The 27,962-nt window shown below is 38.2% G+C and overlaps 1 protein-coding gene across 1 annotated transcript in view; it reads left to right on the top strand.

Moving 5' to 3' along the window:
• The window catches only part of Rab38 (RAB38, member RAS oncogene family), a 68,234-nt gene that overhangs the window by 5,336 nt on the left and 34,936 nt on the right, over window positions 1-27,962 (top strand). The window contains exon 2 of the mRNA XM_090349134.1: window positions 24,669-24,949. Within this exon, the coding sequence (XP_090205260.1) occupies window positions 24,669-24,949 (281 nt within the window). The remainder of the gene's footprint in view (window positions 1-24,668; window positions 24,950-27,962) is intronic.

Below are 27,962 nucleotides of genomic sequence, written 5' to 3'. Positions count from 1 at the left end.
GCAAGGAAGCACAGGGGTACATGTCTCATTGGCAGAGGGTAGTGGGGTGAATGCTACCTAGTTCTTATCAGGAGTCCTTACCAACTAGTTGAGTCTTCACAGAAGAGGCTGTGACAGCGATTTGGGCCATGGTGCTAGACTGTTTTTTAGTCTGCCAAGTGCTTTCAGATTGTGAAATTTCCCGAAGGAAGGGTTTGGACTTTACTATGTGTATGCCTCAAACTCTCAGATTTGTTTTATGGGAGAAGTATTGAATGTCAAAGTAACAGACAGAGAAATGCAGAAAAATTAGCTTCAGCAATTCAGTATGTTAAATTTAAAATAAAGAAAAGAAAGGCTTGTTAGGTCCTGGCTTTTTTCTACTGGCAACTGATTGTTCTGCTTCTAGCCTGAGTAATTATGGATTCCTAATTACTACGTGGAATGGCATGGTATGTGCTTACAGATGAGAAATGTATAGAGTGGAAAACAATGGTGAATTTTCAGGTAGGCAAGACCTCAAGGCCTCTTGCTGGGAAGCTGTTGGAGTTTGCATGTGTCACAAATGTATAATCAAGGGTGTGTGGGACATTCCTATCATCTAGGACTAGTTGTAACAGGAAAGTAGGTGGAGGTTTGCCAAGGAGTGTTAAGTCATTGTAGAGAAAGGATTGGAGAGACTGGTTCTCCCATATGTGGCTGGTTTCTTTGGTGAATTAATGCATGGTGTATGTTAGCTCCCATGTTAATGTGTCATTGGACAAATCATTTCATAGACTTTATTCTTGACTCCTGGAAATTCACTTTTAGTGGGGATGATGACATAAAGTAAATTACCTATAGTAGGGAGTAATGTATATTGATATAGGTAACTTCAAGAGTCCTGTGATACAAATAGGGTCTTGCCTACCCTACATCCTTTCAGTGTAAGACTAAACCAGAGGAGATGAACAAAGCCAGAGCTGGTATGCTATTTCTTGTGCTGGTACCCTACCTCTTTGATGTTACCAAAGTTAGTACCTGAAAGTAGTTTAGATCATATGCAAATGACCCCAAAGCTGTGATTCTAAGCTTGACTTTCCAACTTCCAACTTACTTCCAACTCCATTTTCCCATTGGTCACTCTTTTTTTCAAAATATATTTTTTTATTACCTTTCAGTAGTTGTACAAAAAAGGTTGCCATGCATTCAAGTAGTATATGCTTCCAATGGACTTTGATCAATGTCACCAGTACTTTTCCCCTCATCTCTTCCAACTCTAACCTTTTCCTCAGTTTCTTTATTTTGTAGGATATGCATTGAATTTTATATTTACATTCTGCTCCTAGTTTTTCTCTTCATTCCCCTTTCCCCTTTCCTTTGACCTCTCCCACCCACTGTTCAAGTACCATTTTCCTGATATTTATTTTGTTACACTGGGTCATACTCATTGCAATACTTTTATATAAAAGTTACTCAGTAAAAGTGGTTTGATGCTAAGTAGTCACTGAGGTTGATACCAGAGTGATTGCTCATCTGATAAATGTTTGAGAATAGTTATCTTGAAGTAAGCTCACAGCCTTTTCTTTCCCTGTTCTCATAATTCACTTTCAGGACTCTTTCAGTGTTGTCAAGCCATTGAGAGCCTTCTTTAACTCTATGAGATGGATGTTTCCAGAGGGAGATTGTGTCCCTACTGCTTCGGTGGTGGAAATGACAGCTATTCCATCATGGGAAGACCCTTATCTCTAAATTCATATTCTAGAGTTCTCTCCTTCAGCTTGGCAGAATCAAGTTTAAGGTTCTATCCTTAGGTTTCAAATTATTGTTTTCAGATATTTCAGATGTGTGGAACTGCGTAAAAGAATGTAAGATATTAAATTACTCCTTGAAAATAGACTCGAGTTTTAATTTTTGCTATTTTCCTCTTTCTCTAACTAGCCACTCCTAGACTGTGAATCAAATTTCACTTTTCTTTAATGTCATACCTTCCTTACAATTCATACATTACAACCATCACTACCCCCACCACCACTACCCCTTGGCTTCAAGGTTGGTGTTCTATCACTTAATCCTTTGGTTCTCATCTTCCTATTATAAGCTTCCAACATACCCAACTTAAATAATATTTTCCATAACGATGCATCTGGGTTTAATAGTCTCCATAATTTGGAGTGAATTATTATTTATTCAGTGGTACAATCAAAGGTCTGTATTTTCTTTGTAATTATTGGATATATTTGACAGAATACTATCTTCCCCAAAGGTAATTGTATGTAGTTAAAAACCTTAAGGACTTGTCAAAACCACATCACACCAGTCACCTTGGAGACAAAGAAGATGTAATCTTGTAATCTGGACTGGAGGGAAATGAGTTCGTCAGACTCACAAAACCTGTTAAATGGTAGAACTAAAACTAGGACTCAAGCTTCCCCCCGTTTGTTTCTGCTAGTGAGTTTAGAAGAGTTTAAAACATGCTATTGATATCAGGTGCTCAGTATGGTCAAGTACTGAAATCAAAACATGGACAACTTGGATGATTCCCAGCCCTATAGAAGTTCATATTTCAGAGAGAAGACAGAATGGTGCCTGACCATCGTGAAAGCCAAAGATTTTCAAATGTTGATTACTAATAACATTCCTAATAATATTTCTGCCCTCTGTCCACGATGAAGCTTTAATTACAGACATTTGAACTTGATACTCCATTTTCAGGACCTGTATCTATTGCTTGTATGTCTTCTGGTTTTTGTTGTTGTTGTTGTTTTCCCCCTACCTGATTGTGTTTCCAGCCCCTTGTCTTAATCCTGCCCAATATTTAAGGCTCTTCTGAATAGCAGCTTTTTCCCAAGACTTCCCTAATTTTTCTTATGCCTGGAATTCCTGACCAGTTTTCTTTATCCCCTGTAGCACTGCTTACATAACCTTGCATAGAATTATTCTGTATCTATTTAAATATCCTTCATAACTTTTTATCAGACCTGATTCCAGTTATTTGTTATATAGTTTGAAGCAATGATTGTAGGGTCAGAAAAGAAGTAGACAGGAAGAAATTGCAAAGGAAGGAGCAAATCAAGTAAAGATTTATTTTTGGAAACAAAAAGTGATTTAATTTAAGAGAAGTTAATAGACTTAAATGTCTTCTTAATTTTTTTCTCCAAACTCTACTTTTTGTAGTTTGTGTTATCTTGATGCATTGTTTAACCTTTGTTCCTTATCATTTATATTTGGATTTAACTTTTATTAGTTTATCAGCCTTGTATAAAATTGCTCTCTCTGGGAGAATGATGAGCTTAAATTTCTTGTATATTTCCTCAGCCTGATATGCACAAAGATAATGCTTAATAGTGTGGGGGATTCAAACAAATTTCAATCCAATTTATAGGGTGAGGTTGAGAACAAATTGATATAATAAATCATTTCTTGGAAGAACTATTTCCTTTGCAATATACTTTGCTATTAATAGCCATCTATTATTAAGGTCAAGTACCTTTTTTCTATATCTCTATGCATCATTTCATTTGCTGCTCAAAATGAGATTATCTCGTAGACACTGTTGTTACACGCAGGTAAGAGAACTATGCTTCCATAGACTGCAAAACAGATAAACAAGTGAACAAACACATAAAACTTGCTAAAAGTCATATCAACATGGAGTGATGAGGACTATGCCAATTCTACTATTCATTTTTGCCAGTCCTGGGCCTCAAATTCAGGGCCTGGGCACTGTCCTTTGGCTTTTCTCAAGGCTAGAGCTCTACTACTTGAGCAGCAGCAACATTTCTGTTTTTTTTTTGTTTTTTGTTTTTTTAGTCTATGTATGTAGTACAGAGGAATCGAACCCGGGTCTTCGTGCATGCTAGGCAAGCTACCACTAAGCTAAACTCTCAGCCCCAGTTCTACTATTTTTTAATGAGCCATGAAACAATTCAATTGTGTTCACATCTTCTACACTCCAGTTGGAAGATGATCAGTATTCTTTGCATCTATCCTTACTGAGACTATATGGTTGGTTTGATTTATTAACTATATTTATGTATTGTATTTAGGTTTGGCAAGAAAACCACAGCAGCAGAGGTCCACAGGTTTCTTATTTGAGAAATGAAAGAAATAAAAATTAATTCTTATATGATGGTAGAAGTGTGTGTGGGTGTCCTGCATGTGTGTGGGGGGGGTGAGTGTGCGTATGTTCTATGATGTTCATATGTTTTTGTACTTCAATTTAAAGAAAAACAATAGATTAGACACCAGAAGAAGTCCTCATACCCTAAATTCTTCAAATCCTTACCATCAAAATAAATTTTCTTCCAGGAGCCAGTGGCTCATGCCTGTAAACTTAACTTACTCAGGAGACTGAGATCTGAGGAGCACAGTTTGAAACCTGTCCAGGCAGAAGCTCTTATCTCTAACCACCAAAAAGCTGGAAGTATAGCTGTTGCTCAAGTGGTAGAGAACTAGTCTTGAGAAAAACACTCGGAGACAGTGCCTAGGCCCTGAGTTCAAGCTCCAGAACCAGCATGCAGCCCTTCTTTCTCTCCCTCCACACCTCCTGCAAATTTTCATTAAAGCACCTAAGCCAAAAGAAATAATTGGAAATTCCGTTAATTAAATAGCACTTAACAATGCAACAGGAATATGTTTTAACAACTGAATAGTCATCTGAGTTAAAAAATATGAGTTATAAGAATAGTTTTGTTCAGTTTTTAGTAACTACAATTTACCCTTCACCATGAACTATGCCATGGGACATAGTGGGTATCATCCCAATCATGTTCTGTTCATAGTGATTGTCACAAGGTTCTTACCTTCTATCACAGAAACTTCCCAAATCCATTTTGAATGTGATGACATAAAAAAAATGAATACAGAGCTAAAATTGTGACTCAAGCTACTCCACTAAAATGTCTGATTGAGCTTGAGTATCACAAGGCTTATGTTGAAATTTACAAAACATCTTCTTATACCCCTGTGACTTTCATGTGGCATCTGAGGACACTTTGACATGTTTGAGAAACTACAGTGCTAGAAAACTCTGGAATTTCTCCAAGAATGAAAAATTTGGTGTTTAGGGATTCTCATGAGTTATCCATTAAGTTATGTATGAAACCTCCAAAGAAATATTGCTTCAATTGCCATGTAATTCAAAGATAACTTTTTTATTTCATAGCAATGAAAGGTATTTTAAGGATGCTTATTTTTGGTGCAAGTACTGCGGTTTGACTGCAGAAACTCAGTACATGAATGCTGTCCTTGGCTTTTTCAATTAAGGCTGGTCCTCTACCACTTAAGCCACAGCTCCACCTCCCACATCTTTTTCTTTTTTTGCTGATTAATTGGAGATGTCAGATTGCGTGTCATTCATACTGGCTTCAAACTGTGATACTCAGATCTGAGCCTCTCAAATAACTAGGATTACAGGTATGAGACTGTAACTTTGCTTATAAGTTCGCTTATTTATTTAACTAAAAACGTAAATGCTGGTGTTGATTTGTACTAATCTCTTATTCGTGATTTGGTTTCATATCTTATCTCACATTGATTATTAGACTTTTAATTCCTATTAGTTCTTTTACTAGAGATGATAGAATTGGATCAAAGAAAAGCAATGATATTGTACTAACACCCATTTCCAAATATACACATAAGTACACTGTTTTGATTTTAAATATGAATTCAGAATATGATGAATATACTTGTAAAATTTACTGATAATCTATCCTATACCCCTTTCCTTCTTTAAGCCTGTTGTTTCTGGATCCCTGAAAAATCAATATTGCTTCTCATATAATTCTTGTATAGTTTAGATTACTTACATTAATGACAACAATCATATTCTTGATGAATAGAGACAAATTTTTGCCTATAACAAAGATAACCAAGCACCTTAAGCTCTTGGCAAAAGAGCAACAAACCAATCCCAATTCAAGTAGAAGGAAGCACATTATTAAAATTAAAGCAGAATTAAATGAATTAGAATCCAATAAAACCATAGAAAGAATCAACAAAACAGGGAATTGGTTCTTTGAAAAATTAACAAAATTGACAGACCCTTAGCAAATCTTACCAACAAAAGAAGGGAGCACACCCAAATAAACAAAATCATGGATGAGAATGGAAATATCATGACAGAAATTACCAAGATCCAGAGCATCATAAGGGAATATTGTTCAAACCTTTATGCCACCAATTTGAGAATATAGAAGAGATGGATGAATTTCTAACCAATACTGACATAACCAAACTAATTCAAGAAGATCTAAACCAACTAAACAGACCTGTTTCAAATAATGAAATAGAAATGGCAACAAGAGACCTCCCATCCAAGAAAAGCCCAGGAACTGATGGATTCATGGCTAAATTCTATAAGACCTTCAAAGCAGAGCTCACACCAATAGTCCTCAAACTCTTCAATGAAACTGAAAGTGAAGGCTCTTTGCCAAACTCATTCTATGAAGCCAGATAACTCTCATCCCCAAACCAGACAAGGATCCATGAAAGTAAGAGAACTATAGACCCATTTATTTGATGAATACTGATGACAAATTAATATGTTTCATCACATCAACAAGGGCAAAGGCAGAAATCACATGATTGTCTCAACAGATGCAAAAAGGAATTTGACAAGATCCAACACCCCTTTATGAAAAAAGCTCTGGAAAAACTAGGAATCCATGGAACATTCCTCAGTATAATAAAGACTGTGTATGACAAACCTACAGCTAGCATTATACTTAATGGTGAAAAGATAAAGCCATTTCCTCTAAAATCAGGAATGAGACAAGGATGCCCACTCTCTCCACTCCTCTTTAATATATTATTGGAACTCCTAGACAGAGCAATAAGCCAAGAAGCAATCATAAAGGGGATCCAAATAGGGAAAGAGGAAGTGAAACTTCACCTCTTTGCAGATAACATGATTTTGTATTTAAAGAACCCTATAGACTCCACTCCCAAGTTGCTTGATTTGAAACTTTGGCAAGGAAGTAGGGCATAAAATTAACCCTCAAAAATCAACTGCTTTCCTATATGCCAACAATGAGAAGAGTGAGGTAGAAATCAGGAAAGCAACTACTTTTGCAATAGCCTCAAAGAAAATAAAATACTTATGAATTAACTAAATATATAAAGGATATTTATGATGAAAAATTTAAAAACCTGAAAAGGGAAATTAAAGCAGAACTAAGGAAGTGGAAAAACCTCCCATGCTCCGGGAATGGAAGAATTAACATTGTGAAAACGACAATCCTGCCAAGGGTTATCTACAGATTCAATGCAATATCCATCAATATCCCAATGTCATTCTTTAAGGAAATAGAGGAAGCAATCCAAAAATTTATATGGAATAATAAAAGACCCTGTATAGCAAAAACAATCCTTAGCAGAAAGAACAGTGCTGGAGGAATATCAATACCAAACTTCAGACTCTATTACAGAGCTATAATAATCAAAACAGCTTAGTATTGGCACAAGAACATGCCTGAGAACCAATGGAATAGAACTGAAGACCCAGTAATCAACTCACAGACCCATGGCCATAAATCTTTGATAACTTTCTTAATAAAGACCCAGAAACACAAAATAACTTTCTTAATAAAGATCCAGAAACACAAAGTTTAAAGAAAGTTTGGGCAAATGGGACTGCATTAAATTGCAGAGATTCTGTAAGGCAAAGGACATAGCTAACAAGTTAGATAGAAAGCCCACAGAGTGGAAGAAGATCTTCACTAGCCATGCAACAGACTAGTTTTATCCAGTCTACTGCTTTCCCTGCTGGTGATCCCTTCTAATCAGACTCAATATTAATTGTTACTTTATTATGTATAGAAGCCATGTATCACCAGTTTCACTTCATTGTCTGTGTGCAGGCAGACATGGGCACTATAATGGAGTAGTTGAATGATGGGCTCAAGGACTCTATAATGTAGTCGAGGACACAAGCTCAGAAGTTTGCAGCAGATGAAAAGTAGTACAAAGTAAAGTTTACCAAGTAGCCCAGTGAGTGGTACAGTCAGTGCTAAGGGAATATGAAAGAGGGAGGAGATAGAACTGAGGAAATAAATAAGCAAACAGTGTCTCTAGGATTAGCTTTCACTGCAAACTTGAAGACTGGGTAGGATTTGGTTAGGAGAAGAAGGAAGAAGGAATATTCAATGGGAATGGAGTCACATCCAGTCAGGAGCTAAGCAAAGAACTTAGCCAAAGGCTATGAGTTTGGCCTAGTGGTAGAGTGCTTGCCTAGCATGCACAAAGACCCGTGTTCAATTCTTCAACACCAGATACATTGAAAAAGCCAGAACTGGTGGTGTGGCTAAAGTGGTAGAGCTGTAGTCTTGAGAAAGCCCAATGACAGTGCTCAGACTCTGAGTTTAAGCCCCAGACTGGCAAAAAGCTTAGCATGAAGTAGATTAGTAAACCCACACTTGAACAGCAAGATGTGCAACCTCACCACTCCATAGGCAGCCAGAGGGTAAGGTCATAAGTCCTTTTGTTCACATAGACACAGACTTGTCCATCTTGATTTTTTTTTGGCTGCAATGTTAATTTTATTTTCTTTTTGTTTTCTTCAGCTAGTTTTACAATGGGGTTTTCATTTAACATGTCAGCCTGGAAGTGCATGGTGATCAGTTATCCCTTCCATCATTCCCTGTTGTCCCTCATTCATCTCGTTCCTTCTATCTCCTCACACCTCTTAGCTCAGTTTTTGTGTGTGTACTGAGTGTTATTGCTGTGTTCACTTATGATTGCTCTTTCATGCATCTTCCCCTACTCTGCCTGAGAGTTCAGAATGCTCTTGTCAAGACATTTCAGCTTCCTGGTATTTATGTTGAGCTGCCTGATAATTATTGAAAGAGGTTATTCAATGGACTTTCACCCCTACCTATACTATTCTATAGTCATTGCATTTATTTGTGTGGTCCTGCTGTGTTTTCAACTACTTTTATATTTTCTAAGAACCTTCCTAAAAAATCCAATCTCAATTCTTGGCCATCTTATCCATTTCATGGGTGTTTGTTCTCATTCCCCAGGAAACAGGAACAGTGCTTTCTCATATCCTTCATCCCTTTCTTGGCCAGCACTAACATTTTACATGCAGCTAATTGAATGCATTAGTGTGATCCAAAATATGATAAGGAATTTCATGCAATGAAATAAACAGGCAATCCTACGTTAACCTTAACACAAGCCTTACAATAACAAAGATGAGACCATCCCAATGATTTTTAGAAAATAAAACGTGTGTTATTAAACATTCAAGTTAGGTCTTTGGCCCATTTTTCAATGGGATGGTTGTTACTTTGGAGATTAGTTTTGGAGTGATTCAATTTTTTTGAGTTGTTGATATATTTTAGATATGAGGCCTTTGTCCATTGTTTGGTTGGTGAAGATCTTCTCCCACTCTGTAATTAATTTACTAGCTATGTCCTTTGCCATACAAAAGCTCTGCAGTTTAATGCAGTCCCACTTATCCAGCCTTTCTCTGATTTGTTGTGATTCTTGGTCCTTATTAAGAAAGTTTCGACCTGCGCCAAGGAGGCCTAGTGTATCTCCTTTTCCTTCCTGTAAAGTTTTCAGTGTGTCAGCTTTTACCTCCAGGTCTTTGATCCATTTGGAGTTAATTCTAGTGCAAGGTGACAAAGAAGGATCCAGCTTTAGTTTTCTGCAGGTGCTTAACCAGTTCTGCCAGCACAACTTGTTGAAGAGGCTATCTTTCTTCCATTCTATTTTTTTGGCTCCCTTGTCAAAGATTAGGTGGCTATAGGTCTGTGGTTTAATATCTGGGTCCTCAGTTCTATTCCATTGGTCTTCAGGCCTGTTCTTGTGCCAGTACCAAGCTGTTTTGAGAATTATAGCTCTGTAGTAGAGTCTAAAGTTTGGAATTGAAATTTCTCCCGCGCTGTTCTTTCTAAGAAGTGTTTTTGCTATGTGGGGTCTTTTATTATTCCATATGAAATTTTGAATTGCCTCTTCTATTTCTTTAAAGAATGTCATTGGGATATTGATGGGTATTGCGTTGAATTTGGAGATAGCCCTTGGCAAGATTGTCATTTTCACAATGTTGATTCTTCCAATCCAGGAGCATGGGAGGTTTTTCCATTTCCTTAGTTCTGCTTTGATTTCTTTTTTTTAGGGTTTTAAGACTTAACGAGAGTCTTCTTTGAAGAAGAAACAAAAATGACCTATAGACACATGAAGAAATGCTCAACATCACTGGTCATAAAAGAAATGCAAATCAAAACAACTCTAAGATTCCACCTCACTCCAGTTAGAATGGCCAGGATCAGGAAAACGAATAATAACAGATTCTGGAGGGGATGTGGCCAGGAGGGATCACTACTACACTGTTGGTGGGAGTGCAAACTCGTTCAACCACTATGGAAAGCAGTATGGCAGTGCCTCAAAAGGCTAAACATAGAGCTCCCCTATGACCCAGCAATTCCACTACTTAGCATTTACCCAACCTTCCAGAAACAAGGGCATACTAAATCCACTAGCACAACAATGTTCATTGCAGCACTATTCACCATAGCAAAGATATGGAACCAACCTAGATGTCCCTCAGTTGATGAGTGGATCAACAAGTTATGGTATTTGTACACAATGGAATTCTATGCTGCTGTCAGAAAGAATGACATTGCCCCATTTGTTAGGAAATGGAAAGACATAGAAAAATCCTATTAAGTGAAGTAAGCCAGACTCAAAGGAACTTAGGCTCAATGGTTTCCCCATTAGTCATAATCAGTAGAAACCTTGGGCTCTACTAGCAGAGATCTGCAATAGAGCAAAATCTTGATACATAAGGCCATATAATGTGAAGCTAATTGAAAGGACCTCCAGGATATTGAAACAAAAGCCATATAACGAATGATTGTTGTCCTTAATGTACTATGTTGTCTCTCATCTCCTTTGCTGTCCCTTGGGCATCTCATATTGTTACAGTGTCTCATTTTGTTATCTGATATATTGAATTTATTTGTATTTGGTTATTTGAAATTTGATAGGGAAGGGGGGAAAACCAAGACGGGTGGGAGGGGTGGGGGGGAGGGTAATGGGTACCAAGACATGTGAAAGGGTATCAATGTATGTGAATTAATGCACCTTCTATCTGGCAAATATCATGTAACCCTTTTATTAATTACAATAAAAAATAAAAAAAACATTCAAGTTAGTGAAATACATTGGAATTGAAGGCAGTGTTTTTGTGGCAGGAGATAATGTGGAAGGAATAATGTCTCAGCATATTTTTTTCCCTAAAGAGCAGTCTGATATTGGTATGACCGAATCAAATGAACTGACCAATAAACCATAAATGAGCCATGTCAGTATGATGATGATGTGTGCCTTGTACTTCTACGTGTTCTGAGTTTTTGATATACTCCAATATTTGTATATTCGTGTTACAGCTTGCAATTTAAAACTGTACCAGAATAGTTTATATTATTTTGAATCTGGCTTGGCTCACACCTCAGGTTAGCAGCCCATTGTCTAGTTGCTGAGGATCCCTAGAAGTATGTCATTTCATTAGGGAAATGACAGGGGCAGAAGCTGTGCAAGGTATATTGACTAGTGACAAAGCAAGGTCAAGTTTAATCTTTTCATTCTGAACCTCTGTTAGAACTTCTAACTCAGTTATCGCCAACTGCCAACATAATATTTATCCTAATAGAAATCTTAAACTTAGCATGTCAGAATTCTGATTTAGCTTCCCATCCTCCACCCCCTTTTTTTTTTTGCCAGTCCTGGGCTTGAGCTCAGGGCCTGAGCACTGTCCTTGGACTTTCTCAAGGCTAGAACTCTACCACTTGAGCCTCAGCACCACTTCCGGCTTTTTTTTCTATATATGTGGTACCAAGGAATCGAACCCTGGTCTTTGTGCATGCTAGGCAAGCACTTTAACCATTAGCCCAAACTCCCGGCACCCTCCACCCCTTCTTTACACCAAACTTGCGTGTATCATTGCCTCTACACATCAGCTAATGACTGCCCAGCAGTACCAGGTTTTCAGACTCCTCTAAGAATCATACATGAATTAGCTCATCTTCTGCAATCCAACTGCCATCTCTACTTCAAAATGGAACCAGTAAGCTGATAAATCTTCCCCATCTTTCCCATGTCTACTTTGTTTCAAACCATCATCATCTCTTGCTTGGATGATTACAGTAAATTCTTAGTCACTTCACTTCTTGCCTTGACTACTGTAAGTCAGTTCCTAAGACAGCAGTCTTAATTGCTCATTGATTATTTTGAGTTAATGTCTCTCATCTGCTTGCAACCCTTGAATACTTCCTTCTCTCATCTAGAACTAATCGTCACATCCAGAATGATTAGGAACTGCCTGTAGTCTGGATCTGGGACCTCACTGTCTCATTCTATACTAATCTCCTCCATGTGCATTTTTTTTTTATTCAAGTGAATTTTCTCATTCTTCAAATACTTCTCCAACACACATATCCCGCGGAGTCTATTCATGCACCATCCTGTCACATTATATCCTTCTTCAAGATGGTCATGGAGGCCACTGCTCTTGGATGAAACCACTGTCCCATTTGTAGAGGCTTCCTTGTCCCTCTGCCTCCAGTACTGAATACCCTTTTCTGTTTTCCTGCCTTATTAACCCCCATAATACTTTGTACCAGATAGTATTTACCATAGTATTCTTACCAAGCCTCTTTTCTACCAAGCGCCATTTGAATATTTCTTTTTTCTTTTATGTTTGATCATGGAGCTTGAACTCCAGGCCTGGGTGCTGTCCTTGAGCTCTTCAGCTCAAGGCTAGTGCTCTATCACTTAAGCCACAGATCCACTGCTATTTGGCTATTTATAACATCATTTGTGGGCCATCCAACATTATCATTGCAGACAGGCTGAGGAAAGCCAGTGACAGCCATGAGAATTATATGTCTTACCTATCATCCAGGTTTTTTAGTAACCCACAGTCTGGACATTCCTCATCTTTGTTCTACCTACTTTGTTGTTTACTGTTTGCTTCTTTCCCATAGACTGTAATTATCAATAAAGCAAAGATTTTTATTGTAGTGAGTTGAACAGTTCCTTGACAATTATAAGTGCTAATGTTTTTGTAAAATGATGAGATGAGATGGGTGTCTAGTAGAAGAGGAAAGAAAATGATTAATACAAGAGACAGGACAGATGATTTAGTTGGGTAAATTTCTAAGTATCAACTGCTAGTAGGGTGAAGGATTAGAAATGTTAGTTTTCCAATTGCTATGTCAAAATACTCTAGGAGTGGGAAAATACTTAGATTACGAAAGATTTATTTTGGATCACAGTTTCAGTCTGTGCTCTACTGGCTACATCCTTTTAGGCCCATGGCAAGGCAGAAAAATCACAACAGAAGGGTTTGTGAAAAGAAAGCTGTTTACTGCACCCCGACCAGGAAGAGAGAGGGGAGGGGGATGGGAGGGAAGGCCTACAGCAAATCTCTAAGTTCCACTTTCTCCATCAGATCCCACCTGATAAGAGCCTATTTAAAATCATTGACTGACCTATTGAAATTAGCACTTTCATGAGCCAATCACCTCTCAACGGTGTGTGTTTTATACTCTGCATTATATTATACAGTAACTTGAATGATATTTATATTATCTGGTGAGATAGTTAAGGGAGATGAAGACAAGTGAATAAGAGTTCAGGTACTACTACTACTACCAGCTGGGGATCAAAGAGAGCAAGTCACCACATAACCTTTTGGGGATCATTTCATGTCCAAACCACAGCAAGCCCTCAAGAAACTCTCACTGTGCCAAGCACAGTGTTCATTACTGAAGCCACCAAAGCTTGAGCATTGTTACAGAGTCGTTTATGATTTTTGGATGGAAGATTAGACAAAACCAGTTTGACAACCTGTGTCTATGCGACTTAGAAAACCAATGATTAATGACACATTTCGGTCACTTGTAGGGAAAAATATTGAAGCGATATGGAGTAGTTTGGAAGCTACTATCAGATGAAGTCCCTAAAAAAAACCAAAGTTAGTCTGAAAAGAATACTAGTTTATGAGAATTTCTCGAACTTTGTTAAAACCATCTAACTCATTAAAAGTTCAGTGTCCAGTTGACTACTGTACTAATTATGTAAGTTGGTTATTTTCTCCCAAACCATTGTGCATATTTACTTTTAGTTTTGTTTGACTTCCTGTTTTTCACATGATCATGACTAGAAAAATAAAGAATATCTTCATGGCACTATTAGGATTTCTGATTGTGCCATTACCAAAAAAGTATTGCTTATAATACAATAAAAATTCACAGTAAATAGATTACTTCTTTAAAATGAGAATGATGACAAAAGCATCATATTGTAATCTGAAATGGTTTAACAGATTAGTGCGTAACTGTGTTAGGATCCTTTAAATTTTCTCCATCTACTCTATTTTTGTATGTTTGTTTGTTTGTTTTCTGGGAATGAGTAGAAGTTCTGCACATGAATCCTAGGTAGTAGCTTATGAATATATGATGAAGTAATTTAGTTAGTTATGTAATGATGATGTATTTTCAAAGAAGAAGTCTGGATATCCATATATTGCCTTTCCAACAGCTTGGGCTCTGTCTCCAAAAGGTGAAGAAATGAGGGGCCGGAAGTTTGGCCTAGTGGTAGAGTGCTTGCCTAGCATGCATGGAGACCCTGGTTCGATTCCTCAGTATCACATACATAAAAAAAGCTGGAAGTGGTAGAGTTCTAGCCTTGAGAAAAGTGCAAGCACTGAGTTCAGTCCCCACAACTAGCCAAAAAATAAAAGGTGAAGAAATGAGCTGTAAAGTTTTAGGATATTAAAATACGACAAAACTGTTCTCCAGGATTTTCAGGGCCTGGTAGACACTGAAATGTGAATGAACACACAGTGTGATGAGTGCTCATGGTGCAGAGAAAGGATTAGTGAGGTGGCCGAGGATGGAGCTGGTGTCTCAGCTCTCAGGCTGGCGAAGGCTGCTCCGAGGTGGTGAGGTCTCAGGGCTCAATGGGAGGACGTATAAGATGTCCTTGAACAGAGTGGAAAGAGAAACAAAGAGGGGGTCCACAATTTTGGGAACACAGATAAATGATAAAGGAAACCAGAGAGTTACTGCAGGCTGCTTTTAGGAATAAGCAAAAGTGTCTCAGTGTAGCTTGGCATTGCAGCACTTTGAAAGAAGTAATGGAAAGCGAAGTTTCTAAAAGATATCCAACTTATGTGCAGTACTAATGAAAGTGTCTTTTTTCTTAAAAAAAAAGCAAACATGAACAATTAAAACAAAACTAATTGTAAGAAATACCTGTTGAATGTGGATTATAATGAAAACAAAGGGCAGAAGTTTGGAACATGCATTACGATCATCGAGAGTGCTTAAAATGCAAACACCTAGGCTTCACACAAACACTACAGAGTAAGAATCAACCCAGATAGGGAGTGTTAGGTGTGTGTGTGTGTGTGTGTGTGTGTGTGTGTGTGTGTGTGTGTGAGCCAGTCCTAGGGCTTCAGGACCTGGCCACAATTTCTGAGCCTAATTGTTCAACACCAGTACTCTGGTGTGTAGCCAAAGTGGCATGGAGCCATAGCTCCACTTCCAGCTTTTTGGTGGTTAATTAGAGATAAAAGTTTGACAGACCTTCCAGCCTGGTCTACTTTTGAGCCATGATCCACAGGTCTAAGCTTCCTGAGTAGCTAGGATTATAGGCTTGAACTACTGGTACTTGGCCAGAAGTGGCTATCTTATAATCACTTCAGATACAAAAAATTGAATCACTCCAAAACTAATCTCCACAGTAACAACTATCCCATTAAAAGATGGGCCAAAGACTTAAAGAGAGTCTTCTCTGAAGAAGAAACAAAAATGGCCTATAGACACATGAAGAAATGCTCAACATCTCTGGTCATAAAAGAAATGCAAATCAAAACAACTCTAAGATTCCACCTCACTCTAGTTAGAATGGCCAGGGTCAGGAAAACGAATAACAACAGATGCTGGAGGGGATGTGGCCAGGAGGGATCACTACTACACTGTTGGTGGGAGTGCAAACTCATTCAACCACTATGGAAAGCAGTATGGCAGTGCCTCAAAAGGCTAAACATAGAGCTCCCCTATGATCCAGCAATTCCACTACTTGGCATTTACCCAACCATCCAGAAACTAGGGCATACTAAATCCACTAGCACAACAATGTTCATTGCAGCATTATTCACCATAGCAAAAATATGGAACCAACCTAGATGTCCCTCAGTTGATGAGTGGATCAACAAGTTGTGGTATTTGTACACAATGGAATTCTATGCTGCTGTCAGAAAAAATGACATCACCCCATTTGTTAGGAAATGGAAACACTTAGAAAAAATCCTATTAAGTGAAGTAAGCCAGACTCAAAGGAACTTAGGCTCAATGGTTTCCCACATTTGTCATAATCAGTAGAAACCTTGAGCTCTACTAGCAGTGATGAGCAATAGAGCAAAACCTTGATACATAAGGCCATATAGTATGATGCTAAATGAAAAGACCTCAGGATATTGAAACAAAAGCCATATAACGAATGATTGTTGTCCTTAATGTACTGTGTTATCTCTCATCTCTTTTGCTGTCCCTTGGTCATCTCATATTGTTATAGTATCTCACTTTGTTATCTGATATATTGAATTTATTTGTATTTGGTTATTCGAAGTTGGATAGGGAAGGGGGGAAAACCAAGACGGCGGGGGATGGAGGGGAGGGTAATGGGGACCAAGACATGTGAAAGGGTATCAATATATGTGAATTAATGCACCTTCTATCTGGCAAATATCATGTAACCATTTTATTAATTACAATAAAAATATAAAAAATAAATAAAATAAAATTAACCTGAAAAAAATATTTCCTGATGATAATTGTCTGTGTACATATGCACACATTTGCATATATGTATATATGTATTTATTTATTTATGGTAGTGCCAGAATTTGAACTCGGAGCCTCATGTTCACTCTGCTGGTGCTCTACCACTTGGGCAACACCACCAGCCTCATTTTTTTTCTTTTTTTTATTGTAATTAGTAAAAGGGTTACATGATATTTGCCAGATAGAAGGTGCATTAATTCACATACATTGATACCCTTTCACATGTCTTGGTACCCGTTTCCCTCCCCTCTCCACACCCCCCACCCGTCTTGGTTTTCCCCCCTTCCCTATCAAATTTCAAATATCCAAATACAAATAAATTCAATATATCAGATAACAAAGTGAGATACTATACCAATATGAGATAACCAAGGGACAGCAAAGGAGATGAGAGACAACATAGTACATTAAGGACAACAATCATTCATTATATGGCTTTTGTTTCACTATCCTGGAGATCCTTTCAATTAGCTTCACATTATATGTCCTTATGTATCAAGATTTTGCTCTATTGCAAATCTCTGCTAGTAGAGCCCAAGGTTTCTACTGATTATGACGAATGAGGAAACCATTGAGCCTAAGTTCCCTTGAGTCTGGCTTACTTCACTTACTATGATTTTTTCTAAGTCTTTCCATTTCCTAACAAATGGGGCGATGTCGTTCTTTCTGACAGCAGCATAGAATTCCATTGTGTACAAATACCACAACTTGTTGATCCACTCATCAACTGAGGGACATCTAGTTTGGTTCCATATCTTTGCTATGGTGAATAGTGTTGTAATGAACATTGTTGTGCTAGTGGGTTTAGTATGTCCTTGTTTCTGGATGGTTGGGTAAATGCCAAGTAGTGGAATTGCTGGGTCATAGGGGAGTTCTATGTTTAGCCTTTTGAGGCACTGTCACACTGCTTTCCATAGTGGTTGAACAAGTTTGCACTCCCACCAACAGTGTAGTAGTGATCCCTCCTGGCCACATCCCCTCCAGAATCTGTTGTCATTCGTTTTCCTGATCCTGGCCATTCTAGCTGGAGTGAGGTGGAATCTTAGAGTTGTTTTGATTTGCATTTCTTTTATGACCAGAGATGTTGAGCATTTCTTCATGTGTCTATAGGCCATTTTTGTTTCTTCTTCAGAGAAGACTCTCTTTAAGTCTTTGGCCCATTTTTTAATGGGATGGTTGTTACTTTGGAGGTTAGTTTTGGAGTGATTCAATTTTTTGAGTTGTTGACATATTTTAGATATGAGGCCTTTGTCCATTTTTTGGTTGGTGAAGATCTTCTCCCACTCTGTAGGCTTCCTGATTAGTTTACTAGCTATGTCCTTTGCCATACAAAAGCTTTGCAGTTTAATGCAGTCCCACTTATCCAGCCTTTCTCTGATTTGTTGTGATTCTTGGTCCTTATTAAGAAAGTTTCGACCTGCGCCAAGGAGGCCTAGTGTATCTCCTATTCCTTCCTGTAGAGTTTTCAGTGTGTCAGCTTTTACCTCCAGGTCTTTGATCCATTTGGAGTTAATTCTAGTGCAAGGTGACAAAGAAGGATCCAGCTTTAGTTTTCTGCAGGTGCTTAACCAGTTCTGCCAGCACAACTTGTTGAAGAGGCTGTCTTTCTTCCATTCTATTTTTTTGGCTCCCTTGTCAAAGATTAGGTGGCCATAGGTCTGTGGTTTAATATCTGGGTCCTCAGTTCTATTCCATTGGTCTTCAGGCCTGTTCCTGTGCCAGTACCAAGCTGTTTTGAGAATTATAGCTCTGTAATAGAGTCTAAAGTTTGGAATTGAAATTCCTCCCGCGCTGTTCTTTCTGCTAAGAAGTGTTTTTGCTATACGGGGTCTTTTATTATTCCATATGAAATTTTGGATTGCCTCTTCTATTTCTTTAAAGAATGACATTGGGATGTTGATGGGTATTGCATTGAATTTGTAGATAGCTCTTGGGAAGATTGTCATTTTCACAATGTTGATTCTTCCAATCCAGGAGCATGGGAGGTTTTTCCATTTCCTTAGTTCTGCTTTAATTTCCTTTTTTAGGGTTTTAAAGTTTTCATCAAAAAGGTCCTTTACATTCTTAGTTAAGCTAATTCCTAGGTACTTTATTTTCTTTGAGGCTATTGTGAAAGGAGTTTCTTTCCTGATTACTGCCTCGTTCCTCTCACTGTTGGCGTAAAGGCAGGCAGTTGATTTTTGAGGGTTGATTTTATAGCCTGCTACTCTTCCAAAGCTTTGAATCAGCTCAAGGAGCTTGGGAGTAGAGTCTATAGGATTCTTTAAATACAGAATCATGTCATCTGCAAAGAGGGATAGTTTTATTTCCTCTTTCCCTACTTGGATCCTCTTTATGCTTGCTTCTTGCCTTATTGCACTGGCTAGGAATTCTAGTACTATGTTAAAGAGTAGTGGAGAGAGTGGGCATCCTTGTCTCATTCCTGATTTTAGAGGGAATGGCTTTAGATTTTCACCATTAAGTGTAATACTAGCTGTGGGTTTCTCATACACAGCCTTTATTACATTGAGGAATATTCCATGGATTCCTAGTTTCTCCAGAGCTTTTAACATAAAGGGGTGTTGGATCTTGTGAAATGCCTTTTCCGCGTCTATTGAGACGTGCTCTACCACTTGGGCAACACCACCGGCCTCATTTTTGCTGGTGATTTTGGATGGAGTCGTGGAGAATTTCTCTCTAGGCTGGCTTTGAGCCATGATTCTCTGGATCTCAGATTTCCGTGTAAATAGGATTATAAAAGTGAGCCAGCAGCATCTGCTAAACTAGTATTCGCATTTATATTATCTGTGGGATCTATATCTATATCTATATCTCCTGGAGATGAATAAAGTTTACACACTTGAAGGCATCCAGATGAGGAGAGATAAGGCTGTACTAGAATAGTGGCAATGCCAATGGACAGAGGTACTTCTAATGCAAAATATGGCAGGATATTAGAGACTCTGGGGATAAAGGAATGAGCAATTATTTTGAGGGTAACCTGAATGTACATTCTGGATGATTGTGTCGATGCTATCCTGAACTAGACTGTGGGACACAGAAGAAGTGGGAGGTGGAGACTGAATGTCTGTCTGTAGAGGAGGCATTCCCTGAGGCATATGAATTGATTGGAGGATGTTCCTTCTAGCACCTTCATTTTAGTCCTGTTGGTGAAGTCACAATGCTACTTGGTTCAAGTCAGATTATAAAAGAAAGTGCCAGCTCTCAAAGATAGCATGACATGCTTCCTGCTGTTGGTTTGATATTTGTCGAGATGAAGCACTGCTTGGTTTTGCATACTGCAAACATCTACACGAACTGAAAATGTTTTTAAGTGCATATTATGGCAGTGATGTGTTGTGTAATTTCAGTTCAGGCTTTAACACCAAAGGGACCATTTCTGGCTGTTGGGAAAAGGGTCAGGGTTCAATTTAATCTCAGCAATGAGAACAAGAGGCCTTAGACATCAGCCACGTTAACTTTATTTAACACATCAGAAAACAGACTCAGGGAGAGAGGCACATTTGCTTAAGGCTGTTTAAGTCTTGCTTGTGATTAGAATCCCTGGTTCTCTGGTGCTCAAGCACTGAGTTCAGTCCCCACAACTAGCCAACAAATAAAAGGTGAAGAAATGAGCTGGCCATGAAGTTATGCAAATGGTTTTGGCACTGCTACACCATCTTCTGTGACTCAGTTGATTGTCTTGACATTAACACCTATCTAAGCTGGACACTGAATCCTGAAACGCATGCACAGTGCTGTGAGTGTGTTTAGAAACTAAGAGAAGTACTCTATGGTGCACTGGCTGTGTTCAGCATTAACTTCTAAGTTCCTTATGAACAAAGTGTCTACATACTAGCCAATTAAAGCACAGAGCCTGGCCTCATTCAGTACATGTTGAATATGTGATATAATACCCAAAGGTGTTTGCTTTGAAAGTAAATTTGCCCACAATGAATGGCTCAGGTTTCCATCTGCCCATAAGTAGGCACTCACTGAGGGTCACATGGTTTGCACTCATTTAATAAGAAACAGCAGAGAGGGCTGTCAGCTGACTAAGGAAGGATAAAATGTAAGTGCTAGAAATGCTCTGATCTGAATGTGACCCTTGCTGGAATGCCACAAATATAAACTGTCCAAGTGGGCTGGCCCAGTGACCTCCCTTTACAAAGGTCTTTTCTTTCTAGAAATCAGCTGTTCTCTCCTTTTGTGTGTGACCTGATACACATAGACTTACAATCTTATGTACATGCCCACATTTTCCCTTTGGAATCTCTATGGAAAACTCTCTTACTGCAGTCTTAAAAAACACTTTTTCCTTCATAGTAAAATGTAAAAATCTTTATTCTTAAGAGCTGCCTACTCTACCCTGAAAACCTCTGGACAAGCAGATTATTGAATAACCCATGACTCTGTCCTTCATCTGATTAGATTTCTGAAAGAGATCATAAGACATCATTTATGAAGCCTAGAGGCCTTTGGAGTTCTGAATGATCACAGAGGGCTTTCTTCGTCTAGCTTCCTGAAATGTCATGGAACACCACGAACAGTATCAAAGAAGACTATGTTTTCATCAGACATTAACAAAGAAGAACGATTGAAACTCCTTCAGGGGAAATGAAAGTTCATCTGTGGGTTATATGGCATATAGGGAGTTTTTCACCGCTTCTCATCATTGATTCGATGAGGGTGGGAATTTGTTATAGTTTTTCTGTAGCATAACCTATGAAAGAAATGTCTTAGAATTATATCATATGCTGGCTGGTAAAATACTTTTCTTGTCAGTGATACAGGTTTAAAAACTCCAGTGGATATTCCAACATTTTCAGTAATGGCTCAGGGATTCTGCACATCTCTGATCTCACTTGTAATGCATGATCAAAAAAACAGTTTGGTAATTTATATTGAAATTTGCCAGCCATCAAAATTTGTTCTCAAAATTTGGATAGACTTTCTTAGAGGCTAGATTGATCTAATGTGCACCCCAGGCTCAGCAATTTTTTTCTTTCTAAGTAAAGAAATGCACACTTAGCTTTATTTTAATTTATATACTTCTATACAACCTTCAATATAAATGAATGTCCAAATCAGACTTAAAAGCTTGTGGATACATGCTATTACAGTGTGGGTTCAGGAAATATATACCTGATCTAGTTTCTCTCTTCAGTGATTGCTAGTAGACACAGGATTCCTTTTTTTTTTTTTGCCAGTATCAAGGTTTGAACTCCGGATCTTACATTTTCTAAGTTTCTTTGGCTGCATGGCATGGTTATTTGAAAATGGGTCTCATGTTCTTTTTTTGGTTGGCTGTTTTTGTGAGTTCAGGTCCTGGGCCTGCAGCTCTCAGCATCCTAAGTAGCTAAAGTTACAGACATAAGGTGCTGGTGCCCATTTTTTTTTTTTTTCCCAGTCCTGGGCTTAAGCTCAGGGCCTGAGCACTGTCCTTGGATTTTTCTCAAGGCTAGACCTCTACTACTTAAGCCTCAGCACCACTTCCGGCTTTTTGTATGTATGTGGTACCAATGAATCGAACCCGGGTCTTCGTGCATGCGAGGCAAGCACTTTAACCACTAGGCCAAACTCCCGGCCCATGGTGCCCAATTTTGTTTACATTTTTTTTTTTGGCCAGTCCTGGACTTGAACTCATGGCCTGGGCACTGTCCTTGGACACTTTTTGCTCAAGGATAATGTTCTGCCACTTGAGCCACAGTGCCACTTCTCCTTTTTTTCCTTCCTTCCTTCCTTCCTTCCTTCCTTCCTTCCTTCCTTCCTTCCTTCCTTCCTTCCTTCCTTCCTTTCTTTCTTTCTTTCTTTCTTTCTTTCTTTCTTTCTTTCTTTCTTTCTTTCTTTCTTTCTTTTTTGCCAGTCCTGGTGCATGAACTCAGGGACTGAGCAATGTCCTTGGGCTTTCTCAAGGCTCTCAAGCTCTACCACTTGAGCTACAATACCACTTCTGGCTTTTTTCTGTGTATGTGGTTCCGGGGAATCGAACTTCATGCATGCTACCACTAGACAATGCTCCCGGTCCTTTTGTTTACTTTTGATAGTTAGCTGAAATATCTGTAATTTTTTTGTTGTTTTAAACCATAGTCTGGACCTCTACAATTTGGAACCCATTTCTTTATTTTTATTTTAAGTGTTTTCTTAAATTTTTTTTTTTATGTTTCAATGTCAAGGTAGTACATAGAGGGGTAACAGTTACATTTGCCAGATAGTAGGTGTATTCCTTCTCATAGGTTGTTTTTGTCACCATTTACCTACTCCCACCCCTCCCCTCAACTTGTTTTCCCCCCTTCTCTTTCCTATTTCAAATAACAAATAAAAGTATATACAATGTGCCAGGTAACAAAGTCAGATACAGTAACAATATGAGATTAACCAAATGGCAACAAAGGAGAAGAGAAATAACATAGTACATTAAGAACAACAATTACACAATATAAAGCTCTTGCTTCCATGTCCTAGAAATCCTTTCATTTAGTCTCATCCTATATGTCCCTTATGTACCTAGGTTTTACGCTATTGTAATCTCTGCTAGGAGAGTCCTAGATGTGTACTAATTATTACAAATGAGGGAAACCATTGAGCCTATATTCCTTTGGGTCTGGCTTACTTTAATTAATATGATTTTTTCCAAGTCTTTTCATTTCTTTACAAATGGGGTGATGTCGTTCTTCCTGATGGCAGCATAGATTTCCATCGTGTATAAGTACCACATCTTGTTGATCCATTCATCTACTGAGGGGCATCTGGGTTGGTTCCATATCTTCACTGTGGTAAATAGTGCTGCAATGAACATCATTGTGCTAGTGGATTTAGTATGCCCTTGTTTTTGGACATTTGGGTCAATGCCAAGGAGTAGACTTGCTGGGTCACAGGGGTGCTCTATGTTTAGTCTTTTGAGGAACTGCCACACTGCTTTCCATAGTGGTTGAACGAGTTTGCACTCCCACCAACAGTGTAGTAGTGATCCCTCCTGGCCACATCCCCTCCAGCATCTGTTGTTATTAGATTTTTTTGTCCATGGCCATTCTAACTTACTGGAATGAGGTGGAATCTCAGAGTTGTTTTGATTTGCATTTCTTTTACGGCCAGAGATGTCGAGTAAGTGTGCATGTGTCTATAGGCCATTCTTATTTCTTCTTCAGAGAAATCTCTCTTTAAGTCTTTAGTTCATCTTTTAATGGGATGGTTGTTTATTTGAAGAATTGTTTTGGAGAGATTCACTTTTTTCTACTATGTTTTTTGTGTCCTGAATAAAAGGGAAAGAAACTTACATTTTGAGTAGTTCTAAGGTATTGTGTGCTGTATATGTGTTAATTCTACTCACATACTTTCTCTCTTTCTCCCTGGATCTTTATATTTTCACATGAATATTTTATTATATTTTCATATTTTAATCATTGTAGCCCTAGTCCTCTTTGGACTCTAGTATGAGTGAGCATAGTGGGCGGTTTCAACTCTTAAGTGGAGTGCAACATTGTGTTATCTAATGCCACAAAGCACATGTGATTGATCACTTGCCATATAGGTAGCTACTGTGATCCAGAAATTGAATTTAAGATTTTATTTCATTTCTATTAATTTAAACAGAAATAACTTCAAGTGAATTAATGCATTGTTAAGAAATTATATGGTACGTAGTGCTTTCTCAGTACATATTTTGTAATGAAAAAATTTACTTTTGAACCCAAAGAAGAAGAGAAAAATCTATGGGAATGTGATTTAGCTTATTCTTTAGAAATTAGCAGTGAGACTCTCTACAAAATGACCTGTTCATTGTAGTAGCCTCATGAAGTTATAATATGTAAATCAGTCTCCAATTTTTAATAAGTTTTAATTCTGTTTTTTTTGTTGTTGTTCTAGGTCAAGAAAGATTTGGAAATATGACAAGAGTCTATTATCGAGAAGCGATGGGTGCATTTATTGTCTTTGATGTCACAAGGCCAGCCACATTTGAAGCAGTAGCAAAGTGGAAAAATGATTTGGACTCGAAATTAACTCTGCCTAATGGCAAACCAGTTTCAGTGGTTTTATTGGCCAACAAATGTGACCAGGGGAAGGATGTGCTTATAAACAATGGCCTCAAGATGGACCAGTTCTGCAAGGAGCATGGCTTCGTGGGATGGTTTGAGACATCAGCTAAGGTAACGTGACCATTAATGGCTAAGCTTATAGGCAAGATTCACAAAGAAAATGATACATAATTACCATCTTCAGAATGATAATAATGTGTATTGTTTAAGTTCCTTTCCTTTCCTTTCCTTTCTTTCCCTTCCCTTCCTTTCCTTTTTTATGCTCATATGGAGGCCTGAATTTAGAGTCTAATGGACTTTACAGTCTAGCCTAGCTTGGAGCTTTGATTTTTGAATCTAAATTTCCAAAGAAGCTAGGATTTGTGGAGTGAGCCAATTCTTGTCTTTGGAAAGTTGTTATTCTTTAGTGCCTAGAAGATTTTTCTTCATTTGGAAGTTCAAGTGTTCTAGAATGCCTTTTTCCTCTCATTCCCTTGGAAAGTTTTTATTTCTAGCATTTCTTCAGATTCTTACCTGGGGTTAGCAAATAATCACTTTGTTTTAACTTTTCACCTTTTTAGTTCCTCTGAAGGATTTACTGCAATAATGGGAAATAGCAATACTGAGATGAGGTTAAGTTATAGAAAATTTACACATATGACACATTTTTAGTATCAGATTTGCTTTCTGTGATGTTAGCCTGGATTTTGTTTTTTAAAACCAAAATGGGAGTAGATTCATCCATTGCCCTCTTTCTCTTAGATGAACATGTAGCATCAAGATTTTTCCATTTCCTTCAAATCACTTTCTTTCAAAAATATCACTTTCTTGATTGACTGCTGCATATTTAAGGGCAAACTGTACTGTATGGGGTATATAAGAAAGGAAGTTTTCCATTATTCGTTCATTCAATATATATCGTTGAATGTATGTCACATGTTAGTCAAACATTCTAGGCATTGAGGTTTTATGCAGTCACAAAACAGAACCTTGACATCCTAGATAAAACAATCCAAAAACAATCAAATATGGACTGTGTTTCTAGTGATTAGATGTTAGCAAACAAGAAGGGAAAGGAAGAGGGTTACAGGTTTGGGAAATGATTGAAATTTCTTCTAGGTTAAAAAACCTCTCAACCCGTCTCCCTCTTCCCCACATTACATTCTGACATTCTGACATTCTTTGTTTCTCCATAGCAATGTTAAACTCTGTATGTTTCAGAATGTGATTTTATTCACTTTAGGCCTGGCAGATCCTTACCCTTAGGTATTGGATTTCTAATCCTTCAAATCTCCACTCCTGTATCTTTGAAGAGAATCTGTGTGTGGTATAGGAGGGAGAACGTGGAGCTGACAAGAGGACCGAGGCATCCCTGTAGTAGAGAGAACTCACATCCGGCACTTGTTCCTTCCAGAAGTCCAGCCACAAAGTGTGTCTTTCTGAGTATCTTAGTGAAAATGGCTTGCCTGGGCTAGCATTACAATCTGTTGATTTGGAACACTGTTGCATTTTCAAAGTAGATTGTCAAGTCATTGGAAAAACTCAAAGGTCTATAAGGAAGTTGTGCTCACTTCTTGAATACAGTACAAAACTGAATACAATTACAAAACTGGGGCCTGAACCAAATGATCTTTTTGATGGTGAAATGGAAATATTTGAGGACAACTACCATCCCTTCTTTGTCTACACTTAGGATTAAAGAATATTTACTATGGAAAGCTTTCTCTTAGAAAGTGAATCTGTGAATGACTAGAGCACTCTTGAGTGACAGGTTAATTGGACATCAGATAGATATCTGATTTCCTATTTTTTTTTATTTTTACATTTGGGAGCCTTCTAATAGCCTAGATCACAGCCTCCTCCAGCTTTGCTTCCATGGACACAACTTGTACAAACCTTGCTGGTTTTGTCCTCATCATTATTCTAGCCTGCTCTGGATCTAAGACTACAAGAGTGTCAGATGTACTTATCATTGAACCCAGCCCCCATTCTGCCACTATCCCAACTACTGAGGAAAACTTACATTCCTACTGTGCCATCACCACCAGTAACTTGCCATGGAGGGTATTCATTCTGTCATTGTTGTCTTACTGCTATTTCACCACAGTGAATTTTTAAAAAAGCTAATATTTAAATGTCTTCTGGTATTCTGCTTTAGTTTTTCACTTTATCATTCCCAATATTAAAAACAAATCAAAGAAAAAAGGACCCTATTTAAGTCTTTTTTTTGATATATCAATGTCACATGTTTTACTTTATTCTATTGCTGAGAATGTTACCTATGGATTTTCTTTTTTTATTGTAGTGTATGGCAGGGTTACAGTTATATTCACCAGATAGTAGGTGCATTACTTCTCACACACTGATACCCCTTCTCATGTTTTTTCCTTCACCTATGGATTTTCTAGGTAATCTATACTCTGGATTATCATACATCTCAATTTGTCCAAAACGTTCCTGGTTTGTATATTCACTGTCCTAGTAGCATTATTCAGAACACCTTCCTATTTTTAATGTGTGATTTAAATATATATGGTCAGCCTATAGATTAGGAGTTCAACCCATTTATGCTTTATATAATCCTTGTCTTTATATTATGGGTTGTGATAGACTTGTCTTTTTTTTTTTTTGGCCAGTCCTGGACTTGAGCTCAGGGACTGAGCTCTGTCCTTGGGATTTCTCAAGGCTAGTGCTCTATCACTTGAGCCTCAGCATCACTTCCGGCTTTTTCCTATGTATGTGGTACCAAGGAATCGAACCCGGGTCGTCGTGCATGCTAAGCAGGCACTCTACCACTAGGCCAAACTCCCGGCCCCTAGACTTGTCTTTAAAGCTGAAGGCTACACTCTTTCTAAGTATCTTCAAAGTTTAGAGTCCTTTCATGAGCTGTCTCAGAGGCTGACTGACTCTGTGCCTACTAACCAATTTACCTGGTTTTGTTTGGTGCCAATGCCCTGAATCTTCACTGTATACTGAAGCAAGGAGGTTAGATCTGACTGGCATCATCCTGGCTACTTGGTAGAGTCTGTGAAGCCACCACTTCTCAGGGGAGAGGCATGCTAGGTGGGCACTTGACTGGTAGGTTACTAGACCTGTCAGTCCAGTTCCTGGTACTGGGAGTTTCTTGTGACCCTGCCCCTTGACT

Source organism: Megascapheus bottae, chromosome 16 (assembly GCF_031878675.1).
Source record: "Megascapheus bottae isolate mThoBot1 chromosome 16, mThoBot2.hap1, whole genome shotgun sequence".
Classification (NCBI taxonomy): Eukaryota; Metazoa; Chordata; class Mammalia; order Rodentia; family Geomyidae; genus Megascapheus; species Megascapheus bottae.
This window is presented reverse-complemented; position numbering and strand designations above follow the sequence as displayed.